Below are 18,915 nucleotides of genomic sequence, written 5' to 3' on the forward strand. Positions count from 1 at the left end.
ACAGATTTGTACCTTGTCAGCTCAGGGATTCAATCTTGCAACCTTACAGTTAACTAGTCCGACACTCTAACCACATGCCTCATGAGGAACCTGCCTGTTACACGAATGCAGTAAGAAGCAAAGGTAAGTTGCTAGCTAGCATCAAACTTAATCAATCATAATCACTAGTTAGAACTACACATGGTTGATGATGTTACTAGTTTGTCTAGCTTGTACCGGGTTGCATATAATCGATGCAGTGCGCATTAGCGAAAAAGGACTGCCGTTGCTCCAACATGTACCTAACCATAAACACCAATGCCTTTCGTAAAATCAGTACACAGAAGTATATATTTTTAAACCTGCATATTTAGCTAAAAGAAATCCAGGTTAGCAGGCAATATTAACCAGGTGAAATTGTGTCACTTCTCTTGCGTTCATTGCACGCAGAGTCAGGGTATATGCAACAGTTTGTGCTACATGGCTCAATTGGAACAAATTTGCCAGAATTCTCCGTAATTATGACAAAACATTGAAGGTTGTGCAATGTAACAGGAATATTTAGACTTAGGGAGGCCATTCCGTTAGATAAAATACGGAACAGTTCCGTATTTCACTGAAAAAATAAACGTTTTGTTTTCGAGATTATAGTTTCCGGATTCGACCATATTAATGACCAAAGGCTCGCATTTCTGTGTGTTATTATGTTATAATTAAGTCTATGATTTGATAGAGCAGTCTGACTGAGCGATCTTAGACACCAGCAGGCTCATAAGCATTCATTCAAACAGCACTTTCATGCATTTTGCCAGCAGCTCTACTGTTTATGACTTCAAGCCTATCAACTCCCGAGATTAGGCTGGTGTAACCGATGTGAAATGGCTAGCTAGTTAGCGGGGTGCGCGCTAATAGAGTTTCAAACACTCACTCGCTCTGAGACTTGGACTAGTTGTTCCCCTTGCTCTGCATGGGTAATGCTGCTTCGAGGGTGGCTGTTGTTGTTGTGTTCCTGGTTCGAGCCCAGGTAGGAGCGAGGTGAGGTACGGAAGCTATACTGTTACACTGGCAACACTAAAGTGCCTATAAGAACATCCAATAGTCAAAGGTATATGAAATACAAATGGTATAGAGAGAAAGAGTCCTATAATAACTACAACCTAAAACTTCTTACCTGGGAATATTGAAGACTCATGTTAAAAGGAACCACCAGCTTTCATATGTTCTCATGTTCTGAGCAAGGAACTTAAATGTTAGCTTTCTTACATGACACATATTGCACTTTTACTTCTCCAACACTTTGTTTTTGCATTATTTAAACAAAATTGAACATGTTTCATTATTTATTTGAGGCTAATTTGATTTTATTGATGTATTATATTAAGTTAAAATAAGTGTTCATTCAGTATGGTTGTAATTGTCATTATTACAAATAAATAAATAAATAAATAAATAAATATCGGCCGATTCTAATCGGTATCGGCTTTTTTTGGTCCTCCAATAATCGGTATCGGCTGTGAAAAATCACGATTGATCGACCTCTACTTGGTACTGAGTGGAATATGCCTGATCTCTGAAAAGAAACTCCTCCCCAAGTCCCTATCTCTTAGGAGTTAGCTAATCTAAAGAGTCTCTCTCTCTCCCTCCCTCTACCCCCCCCCCACTCTCTCTCAGGGTCACACGGTGGACACTAACAGCGCCTTCCTGTCGCGAGCTCTGAGGAAGCTGGGAGTGTGTGTCCAGCGTGTCACAGTAATCCCAGACCAGCAGGAGGTCATCTCTAAGGAGGTGGCCCTCCTGGCCCCACAGTACACACACCTGCTCACCTCTGGGGGAATAGGCCCCACCCACGACGACGTCACCTTCGAGGGTGTTGCCATGGCGTTCGAGGAGGAACTGCATGCCCACCCGGAGCTGGCCCGTTTGGTGGAGGAGTTCTTTGGGGTGGTGGATAGGGAGAATGCAGCCATGAAGCTAGCTATGGTCCCCCGCTCGGCCAAGCTCAACTACGGCACTGACCCTCAGACTGGACAGCCACTACGCTACCCACTGGTCAGTTGTTGACTACTGTTAAACAAAAAATATATTTGGGTATTTTTTTCCTCATTAGTCCACTGTTGATACAGTCCCTAAATGTTTTGAATGTTAGCAGTCAAGTCAAGATATTGGACTTTCAAGAAGTAAAACGTCACTTGTCACATCATGTGATTCCTTTAACATGTAAGGGATAAACGCCCACGTTCTGTACATTACCTTGGAAACAATGGACGGCAGAGCGGGATGAGGCGGAGCCAACTAGCTACAGCAACACAGTCCCGACCTCTGCAGCCGAATAACAGCAAAGTTGATTTTGTTTAAGATGTTTATCCCGCTTATACCACATTTGTCAATGAAAACAATACTAAGCACACATTTACCGGTAGAAATAAAATGTTTTTGTTGTTGTTGATATTTTCACTTATATAAGCAAATTCATACTCCTATTTTAGTTGCTACAGACTCAACCCAGTGGTTCGTTATGATTAGTTGGATATTTATGGATTTGAAAATTGGCAGATTAATCGGCATCGGCTGTTTTTGCCCTACAAAAATCGGTATCGGCGTTGAAAAATCATAGTCGGTCGACCTCTAGTACACACACTCTTAACCAATCACTGAGCGTTGTACATGTAGCGAATCATAGTTCTCCTAAATGATCCCCCTCACAAACACTTGGCTTGGAGCATGCATTGCTCCCAGGATCAGCTGTGGAGAGAGTCATGTGACCTTGTTCAGGTGAGCGCAAAGGTACACACACACACACGTTAGGCAAGCTCTTTTTGTATCCCCACATACCAAAGACTGTGTGTGTGTGAGTGTATATTGAGCATGTTCAGACACACATTGTGGAATGAAAGACATTACTTTCAGGGACTAGTCAAATAAATCCAGACAACAGCTTTCCTTCCCAAAATCAGTCATATGTGTACACACACGCACAACATATAACCTGTCAAGTGATGTGAATGTGACCGAACATGTCCAGAAATATTCCGGTTATTGAGTGGATATTAGGGGGTGGTATGGACATTAGATTAGCCAGGCTTTCAGCAGGCCCAACCAGCCGACCAGACCAGTTAACAGTTCTACATGTGAGACAAACAGATAGGGGCAAACAACCTGAAACTCCTTCACCACTGCTCTGACTACAAGCTCAGCCAGCCAGCCAGGGGAACTATTAGTGTGTAACACTACACAGACTGCACACCATAGGGAACTCTTAGAGTGTAACACTTTACAGAGAAACAATAAGTAATCCCTGGAAACTGTAGCCTCTGGGCCAGAGCAGGATGTGAGACTGAAACAGTTCCCTTTTAACCTCACAAACCTCCCACACAGAGGGCACACCACACAGGCCCAATGCCATGAACCTAGGATGGCAGAAAACAGGATTAGGCACAGAGATGTCATAAAGGAGACCAGGAAGTACGGGAGCTAACCATTCTATTCATTTCATTCGCTTCCATTCAGTGGACAGGAGTTCCATTCGCTTCCTGTTCATATGTACTCCTATTAATAACATCAGACTTTAGGAATGTCCCTCTCTAAATGTGCTGATCAAATGTGATCGACAGGAAGCACCAGTATATGAAGCATGTGCAACCCTGATAAAGCTCCCTGTTTTGTATCATAAAAAAAATATATGAATCTATGAATAGTGGTATCATAATGATTACTTTGGGACTTGATTATTATATATGCCATTTACAGTTATTAAGTGCATCAAGTAAATACTAGTAGGCCTTTAGTTTAAATGTATCTATGTGGGAGTGAATCTGTCTGCAGCTCAGCATGTAGTCTTAAGTGTCTATGTGAAGTGAGTAGGAGGCAGACCAGGGCTGCAGGGCAGGAAGCGGAGCTCAGGCATCACCATCTCTTCCGCTACGTTGTAAGAGACGGACAACCACACACTGAGACCCAGATATCTGCTCCTACAGTGTTTCCACACACGCTGAAAACTATTTGGTTCCACAATTAAGTGTTACAGTGAAGGACCCAAATAAGTCAAAGGTCATACATATGACTGTTCTTAAAACCATGGATACAAAACCTCTTCTTGATGCAGATAAGCTGCTGCTCACAACAGCTGAAACAGTATCTTGCCAGCTAAAACAGAGCAGTATCTAGCCAGCTGCTTGGCTTTTCTCTCTGGCAGTGAGCTACATGTCAGGCATAGCATCATATTGATATACAAACTGACGCTGAGTGAAATCCAAGACTGTTGCCAATTGCAACTAAGGGCTGGCACACGTCCGCACACATGTATATGTGCACGCGCTCACACACACTTATTTTTGAGTGGAGATACACACACCTGTCTGCCAAATCAAAAGGGAGTTAAGGAAAGGTATCACCCAGCCAAGCTTATCACACAGACAGGACTGATTGGTTCTGATTTTGATTGATAGGGTCTGCATTAGATTGGGCAGACCCGGTTTGATTGAGAGGGTCTGAGATGGATTGTGAAGCTCTGTCAGACAGGATGTCTTTGATTGACAGATAGATTAATTGATTAGTTGGTAGTGTGTGTGTGTACATTTCTATCACTGACATTTCTGTCTCTCAGAGTGTATTATCCCCAGGCCCAGCCATGCAGCAGTCAGTCAAGCCTTCCTCCTCTTCATCACCATCAGAGAGATAACCCACTGACAGTGAGTTTAAGGAGTGTGTGAGAGTGTGATATGGGAGCTGGGCTTATTATGAAGCAGTCTGTTCAGACACAAGCCTACCTCTATCCACTCCATCCCTGACTCCTGTCTGTCTGGGGTGTCGCCAAACCATCAGAGTGGTATACTATGATTAAACTTAGATTTACTCAGGGTTTTCCAAAGCTAGCCAGCTTGAGTCACATTCCAGCTCAGGCTTCATCCGTACTACAACAGTGGATATTGCTTATATTCCTGCTGCTAACTCTAGCAGGCTTGTAACTGCGCATGCATGTCACACGTGTCTGGTGGAACACCAAACTTTTCATTGAGACAAGGCTGAAACATCCATCCATGGGCGAGTCAGTGCCACGTCTTAATTTGTGCAAAATGAAAAGAGTTATGCTGCACATTCAGCAGGCTGTGGTGTAAAATAGGCTCGTTGAAGGGCCGTCTTTATTTTATTATCGTTAATACCTTCTTTAGTTTGCTTATCAATACACAAGCACCTTTCCCCCACTCCTATCGATATAATAATCGTATTAAGTTATACACACGTTTTACTTGATTTTATTGGTCTTTAACTCGTGACACTTAACCCTGAGTAAGCCTGAGTAAGCCTGCCCAGGTGCAGGTTAGTTCTGGATTTGTTGCCATAGAAATGTACCCGGCTAACTTTGGTCAACTCTGAGTTCAACTCGGGATAACTGGTACCACGACCAGTTATCCCGAGTTGAACTCAGAGTTGACCAAAGTGACCTCGCCAACTCCTCAAACCACATACGTAGTATAGGGCTCAGGACCAGGCCAGCTGTCTAACAACAGTAGTCCCATCACAGACTGAGGTGTAGGTAACCATAACAATTGTGTGTGTTTACGTTTCTGGCCACACCAATGCAGCCCGAATCATAGGCTTATGAAGGGCCCAGCATCACAGCTTGTTGTTGAATGTTCTGTATGTGTCACGGCCTGGCCATAGAGAGGCTTTTATTCTCTATTTTGGATAGGCCAGGGTGTGACTAGGGTGGGAATACTAGTTCCTTTATTTCTATTTCTTTGTTTTTGGCCGAGTGTGGTTCCCAATCAGAGGCAGTCCTCTACCGTTGGCTCTGATTGGGAATCGTACTTAGGTAGCCTTTTCTCCACCTGTGTTTTGTGGGAAGTTGTTTTCCGTATAGTTTATTTGCCTTACAGAACTGTTCGTTTTTTCACTTTGTTCGAGTGTGTTGATCAATAAAAATCATGGATACTTACCACGCTGCGCTTTGGTCCATGCCGTCTGAGGAGAGACGTGACAGTATGGCACGTATCCAACTATAGAGTACTGTTTTAGTCAGGGCTTGTTACAGATTATTTAAATTATCATTGTTGTCTGAAACAAATAGTTACACTTCCATGACAATATAGAACCTAGACCAATTGAAACATTAAATCATCTCCATGAGAATGCCATCTTGACAATATACTAATGATCTATATTGCACATCACAGAAATGTGAACTTCTGATTAGGTCGCTGAAAAAGAACTAGAGCATTTACAGAAAGCCAAAACCAGCCTGTTTAGTCTAAGACTTTAGATTCAGTTTCTCTAAACCTGTGTGGTAACACTGGGATTCATTTAGTAATAGCCTTGCATTAACGTGTTTTTACATAGTAAGAATGGTAGCATAGTTTCCATTGCATAGTAGGTATTGTGGAGTTTACATAAACGGAATAGTGGTCAGTTCCTGTTCCACGTGTAGAAAAACAAACAAAACTCCATATTGCTATAGTAGTACGTAAACAACACGTCAATACAAACAGTTACTTTTCTTGTTACAGTATTAGTACTCATGTAGGTCTATAAAGTGTTACCAGAACAGTTTAAATGACAGAGTTGGACAACTTGTTGTGAGGAAAGTATTGATATCACAGGACCCAGGCCTAAAGAACTGACTATTTCTAGTAGCCTATGCAGCAAACCACTTGATTTTGAAAACACCCAAATGTGACAACACGGCTGTTTGCGACTTCTGTTGAATGGATACAATGTTTAATGTGCGGCCTAGGCTAGTTACGTTGTATCACTAGGCTATATTTCGCAATGTTACAATAACTCGATACATTTTTTTTTGTAGGACGGTCTAACTGAACTCAGAAGTGTTACTAGACGAGTTATTTTTTTTAGCACGACTGTTTCGCCAACACCGAACAGATGGCACAACAAAAAGTAATAGCCTAGGTTGCCTATACTCGGCCTACAGCAAATAATATTAATCTGTCAGACAATGTTATTGCTTTAGTATTCGAATGTCCTAAAACGTTACAACACGCAGCCATTAACATTCAAGCCCAAACCATGCCCAGAGAAGTGTGCTGAACTTTTGTCAGGAGAACTTACCAGCTATCTTCCTCCTTGTCCCTTTTGTGCCTCTTGTTTTCTCCCAGCTGTTGTTGTCCCGTAGGCCTACCTCTAACTAAATTACACAAGTGGCTGAATGCGAAGGTTCAAAACGCCAGCTGTCGTACAGTGTGCATATGCATTTCTTTAGAAAGAGGGCTGAAACTTTTCTTCTTTAGTTTCTCTTCCTTTTCTCCCCCACCGCCCCCTTTCTACCAACACAAAAAAGCCACTTCCGCGAACAAATGGTAATGTCATTTGCCTTGGCCGCTAGTGCCACTCAGTTTGTGTGGTTCTCTGCACCTGGCCCGCGGTTGAGCGGCCTTGACAGAAAGGGGTTGCGCAAAACGATCATTTCCCACAATAACAATCCAGCCTACGGTATAACCGAGTAAACTGACATTAAACCACATACACACAGCCTTTATTGAGTCACACATTATTATTTGCATAGTGCAACTGTAATGCCTACGTTATAGGCTACAACTTTCTTGACCGAGGAGCACGAGAACAAACCAGGATAGCAGATCATAATGTTTATGATTGGATCACTGAGGCCAAATAATGTTATATTGTATTTTATTATATTCCGTTATTTTCTATTTTATTACACTCAATTATATTCCACAGTCCTATATTTTATTCTATCCCATTTTTCAATTAAACTCAACAACTCAACGCTATTCAATTGTTTTGCCTGTTCAATAATAGAATAGACCCTTATTGAATAGGTAAAATATGATAAATAGCCTATACTCTAGATAATTCCATGAAGACCAGTCATTTATGCACAGTGAATACTGTTCAATGGAGTCCTCTGCTGGTAGATACCATATTCGCACACGCACAGCTTAATATTTGTATTTGACAGTACTAGAAAATAAAAACATTTACATTTATGAGACGATCCAGAGCGATTTACAGTAGTGAGTGCATATTAATTGTACTGGTCCAACGTGTGAATCGAACCTACAACCCAAGCGCCATGCTCTACCAGCTACAAAAGACTGTCTGCATATCTACAAAGGGTACATTCTACCGCCTACCTATTGTTTTTCTTAAGGTTTATCACACATCAATGTAAGAATTGTAATCTCTGTTGTGGATAGGCTTAAAACACGTGTTTTGCTTGGTCGAGGCTAATATAATAATAATGTTATAATCATAAAATAATATTGTAGGCATACTCCGGGTGTATGTTATCAGGGTCTTGTCTAGAAGGGATAAGGTTGTGACATTTGACATCAAAAGTATTTTTTATTTTAGCTAATCCTAACTCTTTTTCTAACCTTGACCTAGTTCTCATAACCTACTGCTCACGTTATGCTAAACCTACTACGAAAAACAGTTGTATCCCTTCTAGACAAAACATGATATCAGTGGAACACTGCACACCCTGTACTTCCGCTACACAAATAGCGTGGTCAAGTTCCGTCCCGCCTTCTACAGCTCATTGGCTTCTTGGATTCAGAGATGGCACTTTGTTGCTCCTGATTGGCTCGGCAGAGCCACCCAGTGTTCGAAGGGCATGCAGTTTGTCGGCTAATACATAACGAGGACGTATGCGACTTTAGGGTAAGCACTTGTCTGTTGATTACACAGGTTATCAAACACATGATTGTTGCTATCTATTGTCACATCAGAGATACATTATAATCAGTAGAAAGTGTATTACGTTGCCCATTAAACTAATGATCATGTTTACATTGACGTTGCGCAGGGGGTATCTAGCTAGCTGTTAGCCTATGATGTCTAATCAAATATGGTGGATAAATGAAGATATCTTACGCAGGCCGTTTACCTTTGAAAACAGTTGTCATAGTTCCGGTCTGCTCTAGGGTTAGCAGCTAGATCTGGTTTGCTTAGTTCATTGACCTAATATGAACCGTCAAAAAATTTGCGAGTGGGATGTTTCCGTCTCTGGTCCAATGCAATGGTTGTGGATGGGGCTGGCTTTTTCCTCGCTGAGTGGACCGTGGTGAAATCACCCTTTCCTCTCGATAGGCAGGTGGCTTATAACTACAGCAGACGTTTAGCTTGAACTTAGACAGCAACATAAATTTCAGCCACCATAACTTCAAGTTAATGCTTGGATTTCAAATAGAATAGGTTGCTAACTGGACAATAATTTATGGTGAAATCTTGTGTAACACTCCTGATCTACCCTCCCGTCTTATGCAAATAAGATGACAAACAGCTGTTCTCCTTATTGGTGTCCAATGACTACATTTTGATCTTATTGGAACAAGTATGTACAGCATTCTCCCCTTCTTTCTCCCACTACTACTCCATAAATCACCCTCCATGTCTCTCTCCCTCCCTCTCTAGTTGTTTCTCTTCCCCCACTCTTTCTGTCTCAGGTCTGGATGCTGCAGGCTGTGTCCAGGCTGAGTAGAGCAGCGGTGCGTGTTAGGCGAGTGGCCGCCCAGGTCCAGGTCACCACTGTAACCATGGCCCAGAATCACCAGAGCTGCGGTACCTCCTGTCAACAGAATGGGGGTGCTGTCACAGCAGCCATCCTCATCATTGGGGATGAGATACTCAAGGTGATACTGGAGATGGGGGCTTGCTACTAGAGGTCGACCGATTAATCAGAGTGGCCGATTAATTGGGGCCGATTTCAAGTTTTCATTACTATCGGAAATCGGTATTTTTGGGTGCCAATTTTGCATATTTTTTATTTTATTTAATTTTTTAAATACCTTTATTTAACTAGGCAAGTCAGTTAAGAACACATTCTTATTTTCAATTACGGCCTAGGAACAGTGGGTTAACTGCTTTTTTCAGGGGCAGAAAGACAGATTTTCACCTTGTTAGCTCGGGGAATCCAATCTTGCAACCTGCCTCTCGTTGCACTCCACAAGGAGACTGCCTGTTAAGCGAATGCAGTAGAATCCAAGGTAAGTTGCTAGCTAGCATTAAACTTATAAAAAACAATTAATCAATCATAATCACTAGTTATAACTACACATGGTTGATCATATTACTAGTTTATCTAGCGTGTCCTGCGTTGCATATAATCGATGATTTAACAAATGTGCATTTGCGAAAAAAGCACAATCGTTGGACGACTGTACCTAACCATAAACAGCAATGCCTTTCTTAAAATCAATACACAGAAGTATATATTTTTACACCTACATATTTAGCTAAAAGAAATCCAGGTTAGCAGGCAATATTATTGGGGCGGCAGGGTATCCTAGTGGTTAGAGCGTTGGACTAGTAACCGGAAGGTTGACTTGCCTAGTTAAATAAAGGTAAAATAAATCAAAATTAACCAGGTGAAATTGTCACTTCTCTTGCGTTCATTGCACGCATGCCATAATTTTACGTAATTATGACATAACATTGAAGGTTGTGCAATGTTAACAGGAATATTTAGACTGATGGATGCCACCCGTTAGATAAAATACAGAACGGTTCCGTATTTCACTGAAATAATAAACGTTTTGTTTTCTAAATGATAGTTTCCGGATTCGACCATATTAATGACCAAAGGCTCGTATTTCTGCGTGTTATGTTATAATTAAGTCTATGATTTGATAGAGCAGTCTGACTGAGCGATGGCAGTCTGACTGTTACACTGGCAATACTATAGTGCCTATAAGAACATCCAATAGTCAAAGGTATATATACAAATGGTATAGAGAGAAATAGTCCTATAAATACTATATAACCGATAACCTCTTACCTTGGAATATTGAAGTCTCATGTTAAAAGGAACCACCAACTTTCATATGTTCTCATGTTCTGAGCAAGGACCTCAAACGTTAGCTTTTTCACATGGCACATATTGCACTTTTACTTCTCCAACACTTTGTTTTTGCATTATTTAAACCAAATTGAACATGTTTCATTATTATTATTTGATTTTTTTATTGAAGGTATTATATTAAGTTAAAAATGTGTTCATTCAATATTGTTGTAATTGTCATTATTACAAATAAATAAATAAAAATCGGCCGATTTTTAAATCGGTACCGGCTTTTTTTTTTGGTCCTCCAATAATCGGTATTGGCGGTGAAAGATCACGATCGGTCGACCTCTACTTGGTACTGAGTGGAATATGCCTGATCTCTGAAAAGAAACTCCTCCCCAAGTCCCTATCTCTTAGGAGTTAGCTAATCTAAAGAGTCTCTCTCTCTCCCTCCCTCTACCCCCCCCCCACTCTCTCTCAGGGTCACACGGTGGACACTAACAGCGCCTTCCTGTCGCGAGCGCTGAGGAAGCTGGGAGTGTGTGTCCAGCGTGTCACAGTAATCCCAGACCAGCAGGAGGTCATCTCTAAGGAGGTGGCCCTCCTGGCCCCACAGTACACACACCTGCTCACCTCTGGGGGAATAGGCCCCACCCACGACGACGTCACCTTCGAGGGTGTTGCTATGGCGTTCGAGGAGGAACTGCATGCCCACCCGGAGCTGACCCGTTTGGTGGAGGAGTTCTTTGGGGTGGTGGATAGGGAGAATGCAGCCATGAAGCTAGCCATGGTCCCCCGCTCGGCCAAGCTCAACTACGGCACTGACCCTCAGACTGGACAGCCACTACGCTACCCACTGGTCAGTGGCTGACTACTGTTAAACAAAAAATATATTTGGGTATTTTTTTCCTCATTAGTCCACTGTTGATACAGTCCCTAAATTCTTTGAATGTTAGCAGTCAAGTCAAGATATTGGACTTTCAAGAAGTAAAACGTCACTTGCCACATCATGTGATTCCTTTAACATGTAAGGGATAAACGCCCACGTTCTGTACATTACCTTGGAAACAATGGACGGCAGAGCGGGATGAGGCGGAGCCAACTAGCTACAGCAACACAGTCCCGACCTCTGCAGCCGAATAACAGCAAAGTTGATTTTGTTTAAGATGTTTATCCCACTTATACCACATTTGTCAATGAAAACAATACTAAGCACACATTTACCGGTAGAAATAATGTTCTTTTGTTGTTGTTGATATTTTCACTTATATAAGCAAATTCATACTCCTATTTTAGTTGCTACAAACTCAACCCAGTGGTTCGTTATGATTAGTTCGATATTTATGGACGTGACCCAGTTGTCCCGTTGCCATGCTCACTGCCAACGTTCTTATCCCTTGCTTGCTAGCTAGCCAGCTAGCTATGGCTAACACAGTCACAAACTTTTCAGCCAGAATAACAGCAAAGTAGATGTTTTCTAGTGACTTTCATTTGAATAAATCGATAACAATGAGCTGATAATGCCCAACTTTGCCTGGTATAGATAGAAAAGTTTGCCTTCTCGTCAGGACACCCGACACTGTTCATTACATTTAACATTTAACATTTGCAATACGAGGAGATCGCATTGCATATCAAACACTAGGCTAGAAGCTAGCTACAGTGGGGCAAAAAAGTATTTAGTCAGCCACCAATTGTGCAAGTTCTCCCACTTAAAAAGATGAGAGGCCTGTAATTTTCATCATAGGTACACTTCAACTATGACAAACAAAATGAGAAAAAAAATCCAGAAAATCACATTGTAGGATTTTTAATGAATTTATTTGCAAATTATGGTGGAAAATAAGTATTTGGTCAATAACAAAGGTTTATCTCAATACTTTGTTATATACCCTTTGTTTAATGCAAGAAACCACTTTACAAAATAAAATGCATTATTATACCCATACCATTATTACAGAGAATTAAACAAACGATGCTACCCTCTGCCTATTGGCTACATATCTTATTCAAGCCCGTCTCAAAACACAACACTGCCCCTTTTAAGACAAAACAAGCTCTTTACCTGAATTGCATCTCAAAGATGGCTAGACATGTACACATTTGTGCTCATGTAGGAAGCAACCACTCCCCCATTGCTGACTACAAATGATCTATAACTGTACTAATAACTCACTAACTAGCGGAGGATATGAACAAATGTGCACAAGTGGCTAAAGGCAGCTCACACTTTTGATCTCAAAACAAGCTCATCTACTGACGACTGCTTATGCTGTAAACAGTCCAGTTCAAAGTGAATGGCACAGACCCATATATGGAAAAGAAAAAGGATAACGCCGCACACTGCTGCTCAGGCTCCCAGGTGATTTTATTTAGAACAACGTTCCCTTAAGTCTTCATCGGGCTTCCATATCCCATGTGGGGGTGGAAGGTCCTAAATATAGGGGCAGTACTCAGTGACATCACTTAGTGAAACTGTTTGGGAGCGGTGTGCAGCGTTTTCCATAAATTCACCTGCGAATAGTACCTGGATGTGCGTATGTTCTTCAGCTTTTGTACAGATCCATATATGGCAATGGTCTATTTGCATATAGGCTACTGCTGCTCTGATTGGTTATGCCACAGGTCTGTGTAGAGTTAGGAGTGAGTAGTGCATGTCAATTCAACAGAATCCTACTCCGATGCGTTCTGCCTAACAAAAAATCTCTTGCATAGTTATTAGTTTTGGATACTAAGTATGTTGCATTGAAAGTGGCTAATATTGTGTTGATTCAATCACAATTCGCACAGTAAAGGGAAACATTCATAGTGTTAACTAAGTGGGAAAAATTCTAGAAAGTTAATTGAAATTCAATTTTGTGCTTTTCTGTGCAGACTGATATTTCTACTGTCTCGCGCCTGTGCACACGCACAGTTTAGAGGGAACATTGGTATTGTCCAGAGAGATTCATGTTCATCACTCACCACGTTAGGTCATCAGATGCTCCAAAACATGTCTCTGCAAAAACAAATCAATGCCAGCTAGCAAAGTTTTTTTTCTTTCTCGTTGGACCTGCGTTTACAGTTGATCCAATTTCAGTTTGTGTAGTTGTTGGTTTAGCTTCCTGTAACAAGTACGGTCTGCATGTGTAGGCGCATATTGCGCACTGATTGCAAGGCGCCCCGATATCTTTTCCAACTGTCCAGTTATCTGGTTTTAATGTCCATTCTAGAATGCCCTTCTAGCCAATCAGAAATTAGTATACTTCAACGCTGTGGTGTAACAAGATATCATGTAGAAAACATGAACGTTCTACCTGATGGTCAGTGTCTGAAACCAGGTAAAATATATTTGAATGATAGGAGATATGAGTGCGTTGGAGCCACCGGCTTTAAGAGTCTGGAGATGCTTGATGTCATGTGGTCGTGGTTCTGACTCCGTCTCTGACATTCCCAGGTGAGTGTGCATAATGTCTACATCTTCCCTGGGATCCCGTCTCTGTTGGAGAGAGCCTTCAACGGTCTGGAGCACCTGTTCGCTGGCTCAGGGACCACCTTCCACACACGAGAGGTGAGGTGACCAACCGTCTGACTCCACTACAATACAGTCGACAGGACGTTTTCAACAGACAAACGTCGCTTCACTCCTGGTCCTGGAGACCCACAGGGTGTGCAGACTTGTGTTCCATCTCAGATTTAACACATCTGACTCAAGTTATGGACTAATCAAGACCTTGATGAGCTGAATCAGCTGTGTTTGTGCTGGGCTGGAGCAAAGCCTGCACAGGACCACTGCTGCAATGGATGCCTACTATAATGTTATGTATTCCCCTTGTTGTGTTGTAGGTGTTTGTGGATGCAGACGAGGCGTTGATCGCCCCGGTGCTGACCCGCCTGCAGGCGGGCTGGGGGAAGAGGGTGGCTCTGGGCTCCTACCCTGACTGGCTCAGTAACTACCACCGGGTCAGGCTGGTGCTGGATTCAGACAGCTCTGAGGAGGCGGAGAAGGCCCGGGCTCAGCTGCTGGAGGAGATGCCCAAAGGCAGTGTGGTTCCCCTGGTCACGGACCCTGTGTCCATCGCTACTGAGGAGGTCTACACACTGGCCAACAGCGGTGTGTGTGTGTGTGTGTGTGTGTGTGTGTGTGTGTGTGTGTGTGTGTGTGTGTGTGTGTGTGTGTGTGTGTGTGTGTGTGTGTGTGTGTGTGTGTGTGTGTGTGTGTGTGTGTGTGTGTGAGAGCAAAGGAGGGAAGGGTGGTGGAGGGATGGACAGCTGGAGTACCCATAAAGAATCAGTGACTACATTTCTCATGATTCCAACTGTCTGTATGAACTCCATCTCCCATAGGCACACCACTGGGTGATAAAGTGGCAAACGCTCTGAAGACCATAGAGACTGCTCTGGATCAGTATTCGGCAGGGGAGATCTGTGTGGGCTTCAATGGAGGCAAAGACTGCACTGCTCTACTACATCTATATTACGCTGCACTGAAACGGTGAGAGAGAGAGAGAAGGCAATAGACAGTTTTCTGAGACGATATGTGACTTTTAACACGTATTGTGTTCTCCTGTCTGAATCGATTGTTTACTGGGAAAATCTACCTCGTATTTATTCTCTCTCTCTCCCCCTCCCTCACAGGCGGTATCCGGAGGGTAAGGACAAGGTAAAGGCTCTGTACATTCGCATCGTCTCTCCCTTCCCAGAGATGGAGAGATTCCTCCAGGACACAATAAAGAGGTAAGCTATCAGTCTCTGTAGTTAGCGTAAGCATCGCTAGGTCGTTTCCTCAATCCCTATATGCTGCACCTCTGTTAGCTATATACTTTTGTTTTGTCCCCAACAGGTCTGTGTATGGTTGTAGCTTCATCTGCATTGCATCTTTGAGTTTGAGCAAAACTCTGATAATAAAATGTATTACAGTATTATTATACAGAGACTTTGGCTCACTATTTAGCAGAGCTCCATCCTGTCTCCCATAGATATGACCTGGAGATTTTCTCAGTGGAGGGCAGTATTCGGCAGGCATTGAGTGAGGTACAGGAGAGGAGGCCGGAGCTGAGAGCTGTATGTATGGGCACCAGGAGGAGTGATCCCTACTCACACACACTCACACCCATGTGTCTCACTGACCCTGGATGGCCGGACTACATGAGGGTCAACCCCCTGCTGGTGAGACATGATGTTACAATGTTCCCTTTCTGAGGGTGTGTGTGAGATATACTTCCAATGCTCTCTCTTCCTCCCTCTCTTTCTCATTATCTCTCTTGTCTCCCCCTCTTGTCTCTCTCTCTCTCTCTGTGTCTCTCTCTCTCTCTGTGTCTCTCTCTCCCCCTTCTATCTTGGTTTCTCTCTCTCTCTCTCTCTCTCTCTGTGTCTCTCTCTCTCTCTCTCTGTGTCTCTCTCTCCCCCTTCTATCTTGGTTTCTGTGTCTCTCTCTCTCTGTGTCTCTCTCCCCCTTCTATCTTGGTTTCTCTCCCTCCCTCTCTCTGTGTCTCTCTCCCCCTTCTATCTTGGTTTCTCTCCCTCCCTCTCTCTGTGTCTCTCTCCCCCTTCTATCTTGATTTCTCTCTTTCCCTCCCTCCCCTCTCTCCCTCCCTCTCTCTCTCTCTCTCTCTTCTCTCTCTCTCTCTCTCTCTCTCTCTCTCTCTCCCCTTCTATCTTGGTTTCTCTCTCCCTCCCTCTCTCTCTCTCTCTCTCCTCTCCCTCCCTGTCTCTGTCTGTCTCTCTCTCTCTCTCCCTCCCTCCCTCCCTCCCTCCCTCCCTCCCTCCCTCCCTCCCTCCCTCCCCTCCCTCCCTCCCTCCCTCCCTCCCTCCCTCCCTCCCTCCCTCTCTCTCTGTCTGTCTCCATCAGGACTGGACATATCATGACATCTGGTCATTCCTGAGGACTCTATATGTGCCCTACTGTATTCTATATGATAAAGGGTAAGAAGACATACACACCTCAATCAAGCATGTTCTCTGTTTCCTCTCACTGTCTACTCCCCCGTCCTAGTCTCTGACTGAGTCCTCTGTCCGTCTCCTGACAGGTACACCTCATTGGGCAGCATGGACAACACCTGCCGAAACCCCGCCCTCCAAGTGGTGGATGGGAGGGGCGTGAGCCGCTATAGACCTGCCCACCACTTGGAGAATGAGGAAATGGAGCGTGACTCACGTGAATGATGTCACTTCCTTGTTTGTAACGTCATGTCCTGATCTTTTATCCGCCCTTCCTGTTTGGGGCTCCAGGTAAGAGATGCTTGTAGGGACAGACCTAGGATCAGCATATCCTCCTCAAATCCCAACCTTAACCATTAGACAAAACTGAACATACAGGCAACTTCTGAAGAGAGGGGAGGAAGGACATGGAGAGGGAACAGATGGAGGAAAGTGGAACAGACAAAGAACCAGAGACTGATCGCAGAATGAGTGAATTTTGAAGGAAAAGTGTATGTTTCTGAATGGAAAACATGTGCCTGAGTGTATGTCTGAGTGGCTTAGAATCTTATGATATGGATTTACATGGTTTGTAATAAAATATCAATCTGTCACAAGTTTACTTATTGATTAATTATTGGCAAAAGATTGTGAAGGTGCTGATGAGAGAGGGGGAGGGAGAGTAATTATTCTGTTGTACATTTGAACAATATTCCTCTGTTCACGATTTTACACGACACCCCCTTTTCCCTCAGAACTGCCTCAATTCGTTGGGGCATGGACTCTACAAGGTGTCAAGCATTCCACAGGGATGCTGGCCATATTGACTTCAATGCTTCCCACAGTTGTGTCCAGTTGGCTGGATGTCCTTTGGGTGGTGGACCATTTTTTTATAAACAGGAAACTGTTGTGTGAAAAACCCAGCAATGTTGCAGTTCTTAACACTCAAACCAGGGCGCCTGGCACTACCATACCCCGTTCAAAGGCAATATTTACTCCTGTCCATTCAACCTTTGAATGCACACATACACAATCTGTCTCAATGCTTAAAAATCCTTCTTTAACCTGTCTCCTCCCCTTCATCTAAACTGATTGAAGTGGATTTAACATGTGACATCAATAAGGGATCATATCTTTCACCTGGTCAGTCCATGTCATGGAAAGAGCAGGTATTCTTAATGTTTTGGCAGTGTATATTATAGCATATTTGTATACTGCAGTGGAGGCACATGGGAAGTGCTGGGAGACGAATGAGGCGGCGTAAAATTGGCCCAGCATCGTCCGGATTAGGGGAGGGTTTGGCCCAGCATCGTCCGGATTAGGAGAGGGTTTGGCCCAGCATCGTCCGGATTAGGAGAGGGTTTGGCCCAGCATCGTCCGGATTAGGAGAGGGTTTATTTTATCAGATCCTTTTTAGCCGACATCTGCATAACGCTTGTTTTGGCCGTGTCGGCGGTGGAACTGCATTAGGGTGGCAGGTAGCCTAGCAGTTAAAGCATTGGAACAGTCACTGAAAGGTTGTTGGTTCAAAAAATCTGTCTGCCCTTGAGTAAAGCGCTTTAACCTTAATTGCTCCTGTAAATTGCTCTGGATAAGAGCATCAGCTAAATGACTAAAATGTAAATCCACAAGCAGCTCCTGGCATTACACCTAAAGTTGACATTGTCATTGGCTGCACAGAGCTGCATTAACAGAAATCCCATGCAGATTTGTTGGAACACTGGAGTGTGAGATGTAGGTTAATCTACACCTTAATTAGGATGATAGAAAATGTAATTTAATGATTTTTCAATTTGAGCATGACTATTTCTATATAGCCTACACTTTCTGGTTCTGAACTTCTAACGTGAGTGGGGCGGGGGTGTGGCTTCGTGACGATGATCGCAAGAGCAGCTGTTCACTGTTTTAACTGGTCCAACCCAGCTCCACCTCCAACATGCCAAAACATTAGCTATGCAGGTGTCTGCTATCGCTTGATGTGATTTCATCCATATGGGCCTTAATGTATAGTATATGGTGCAATCTAAAAAGAACTACAGCTACTGCAAAGTAGTCTAATCCACATTCAAACAGGCATGCATCTATGATACCATGACAAAGACATACCCATAGAGATCCTATTAAATTACAAGAGGGTCTATGTCATAAAGTTCCAGAATATTGTTATATAATTACTGTATAATTAGGCCTACAATTTATGTAGGTTTTATACACATTTTCTGTATATCTTCCAGAATGTATGCAAACAGACCATAAATGTTTCAATGTTTGTTTTCTTG

The 18,915-nt window shown here is 43.1% G+C and overlaps 2 protein-coding genes and 1 pseudogene across 5 annotated transcripts; 2 read left to right on the forward strand and 1 right to left on the reverse strand.

The window, feature by feature from the left end:
- The window catches only part of LOC124005332, a 41,993-nt pseudogene extending 34,596 nt beyond the window's left edge, over positions 1 to 7,397 (reverse strand).
- Positions 75 to 8,587, forward strand: LOC124005920 (FAD synthase-like). The gene is made up of 3 exons (XM_046315560.1): positions 75 to 110; positions 1,651 to 2,028; positions 8,405 to 8,587. Exons 1-3 carry the CDS (start codon positions 75 to 77, stop codon positions 8,585 to 8,587), a joined length of 597 nt encoding a protein of 198 aa, XP_046171516.1.
- On the forward strand, positions 8,484 to 17,253 carry LOC124006175 (FAD synthase-like). 4 transcript variants are annotated; one of them, XR_006833740.1, is made up of 11 exons: positions 8,484 to 8,616; positions 9,370 to 9,587; positions 11,220 to 11,597; positions 14,175 to 14,288; positions 14,564 to 14,831; positions 15,065 to 15,212; positions 15,356 to 15,454; positions 15,697 to 15,886; positions 16,569 to 16,642; positions 16,747 to 16,948; positions 17,036 to 17,253. XR_006833740.1 is itself a non-coding variant. In XM_046316007.1 (10 exons), exons 2-10 carry the CDS (start codon positions 9,408 to 9,410, stop codon positions 16,880 to 16,882), a joined length of 1,587 nt encoding a protein of 528 aa, XP_046171963.1. In that variant the 5' UTR covers positions 8,484 to 8,616; positions 9,370 to 9,407; the 3' UTR covers positions 16,883 to 17,253. The 4 variants fall into 4 exon arrangements, 3 of the variants coding, with proteins under 3 accessions (XP_046171963.1, XP_046171964.1, XP_046171966.1); XM_046316007.1 differs by having other exon boundaries at positions 16,747 to 17,253; XM_046316008.1 differs by having other exon boundaries at positions 8,573 to 8,616; positions 9,402 to 9,587; positions 16,747 to 17,253.
- Positions 17,254 to 18,915: the final 1,662 nt, after the last annotated feature.

This window comes from Oncorhynchus gorbuscha, linkage group LG19, assembly GCF_021184085.1.
Source record: "Oncorhynchus gorbuscha isolate QuinsamMale2020 ecotype Even-year linkage group LG19, OgorEven_v1.0, whole genome shotgun sequence".
Taxonomy (NCBI): domain Eukaryota; kingdom Metazoa; phylum Chordata; class Actinopteri; order Salmoniformes; family Salmonidae; genus Oncorhynchus; species Oncorhynchus gorbuscha.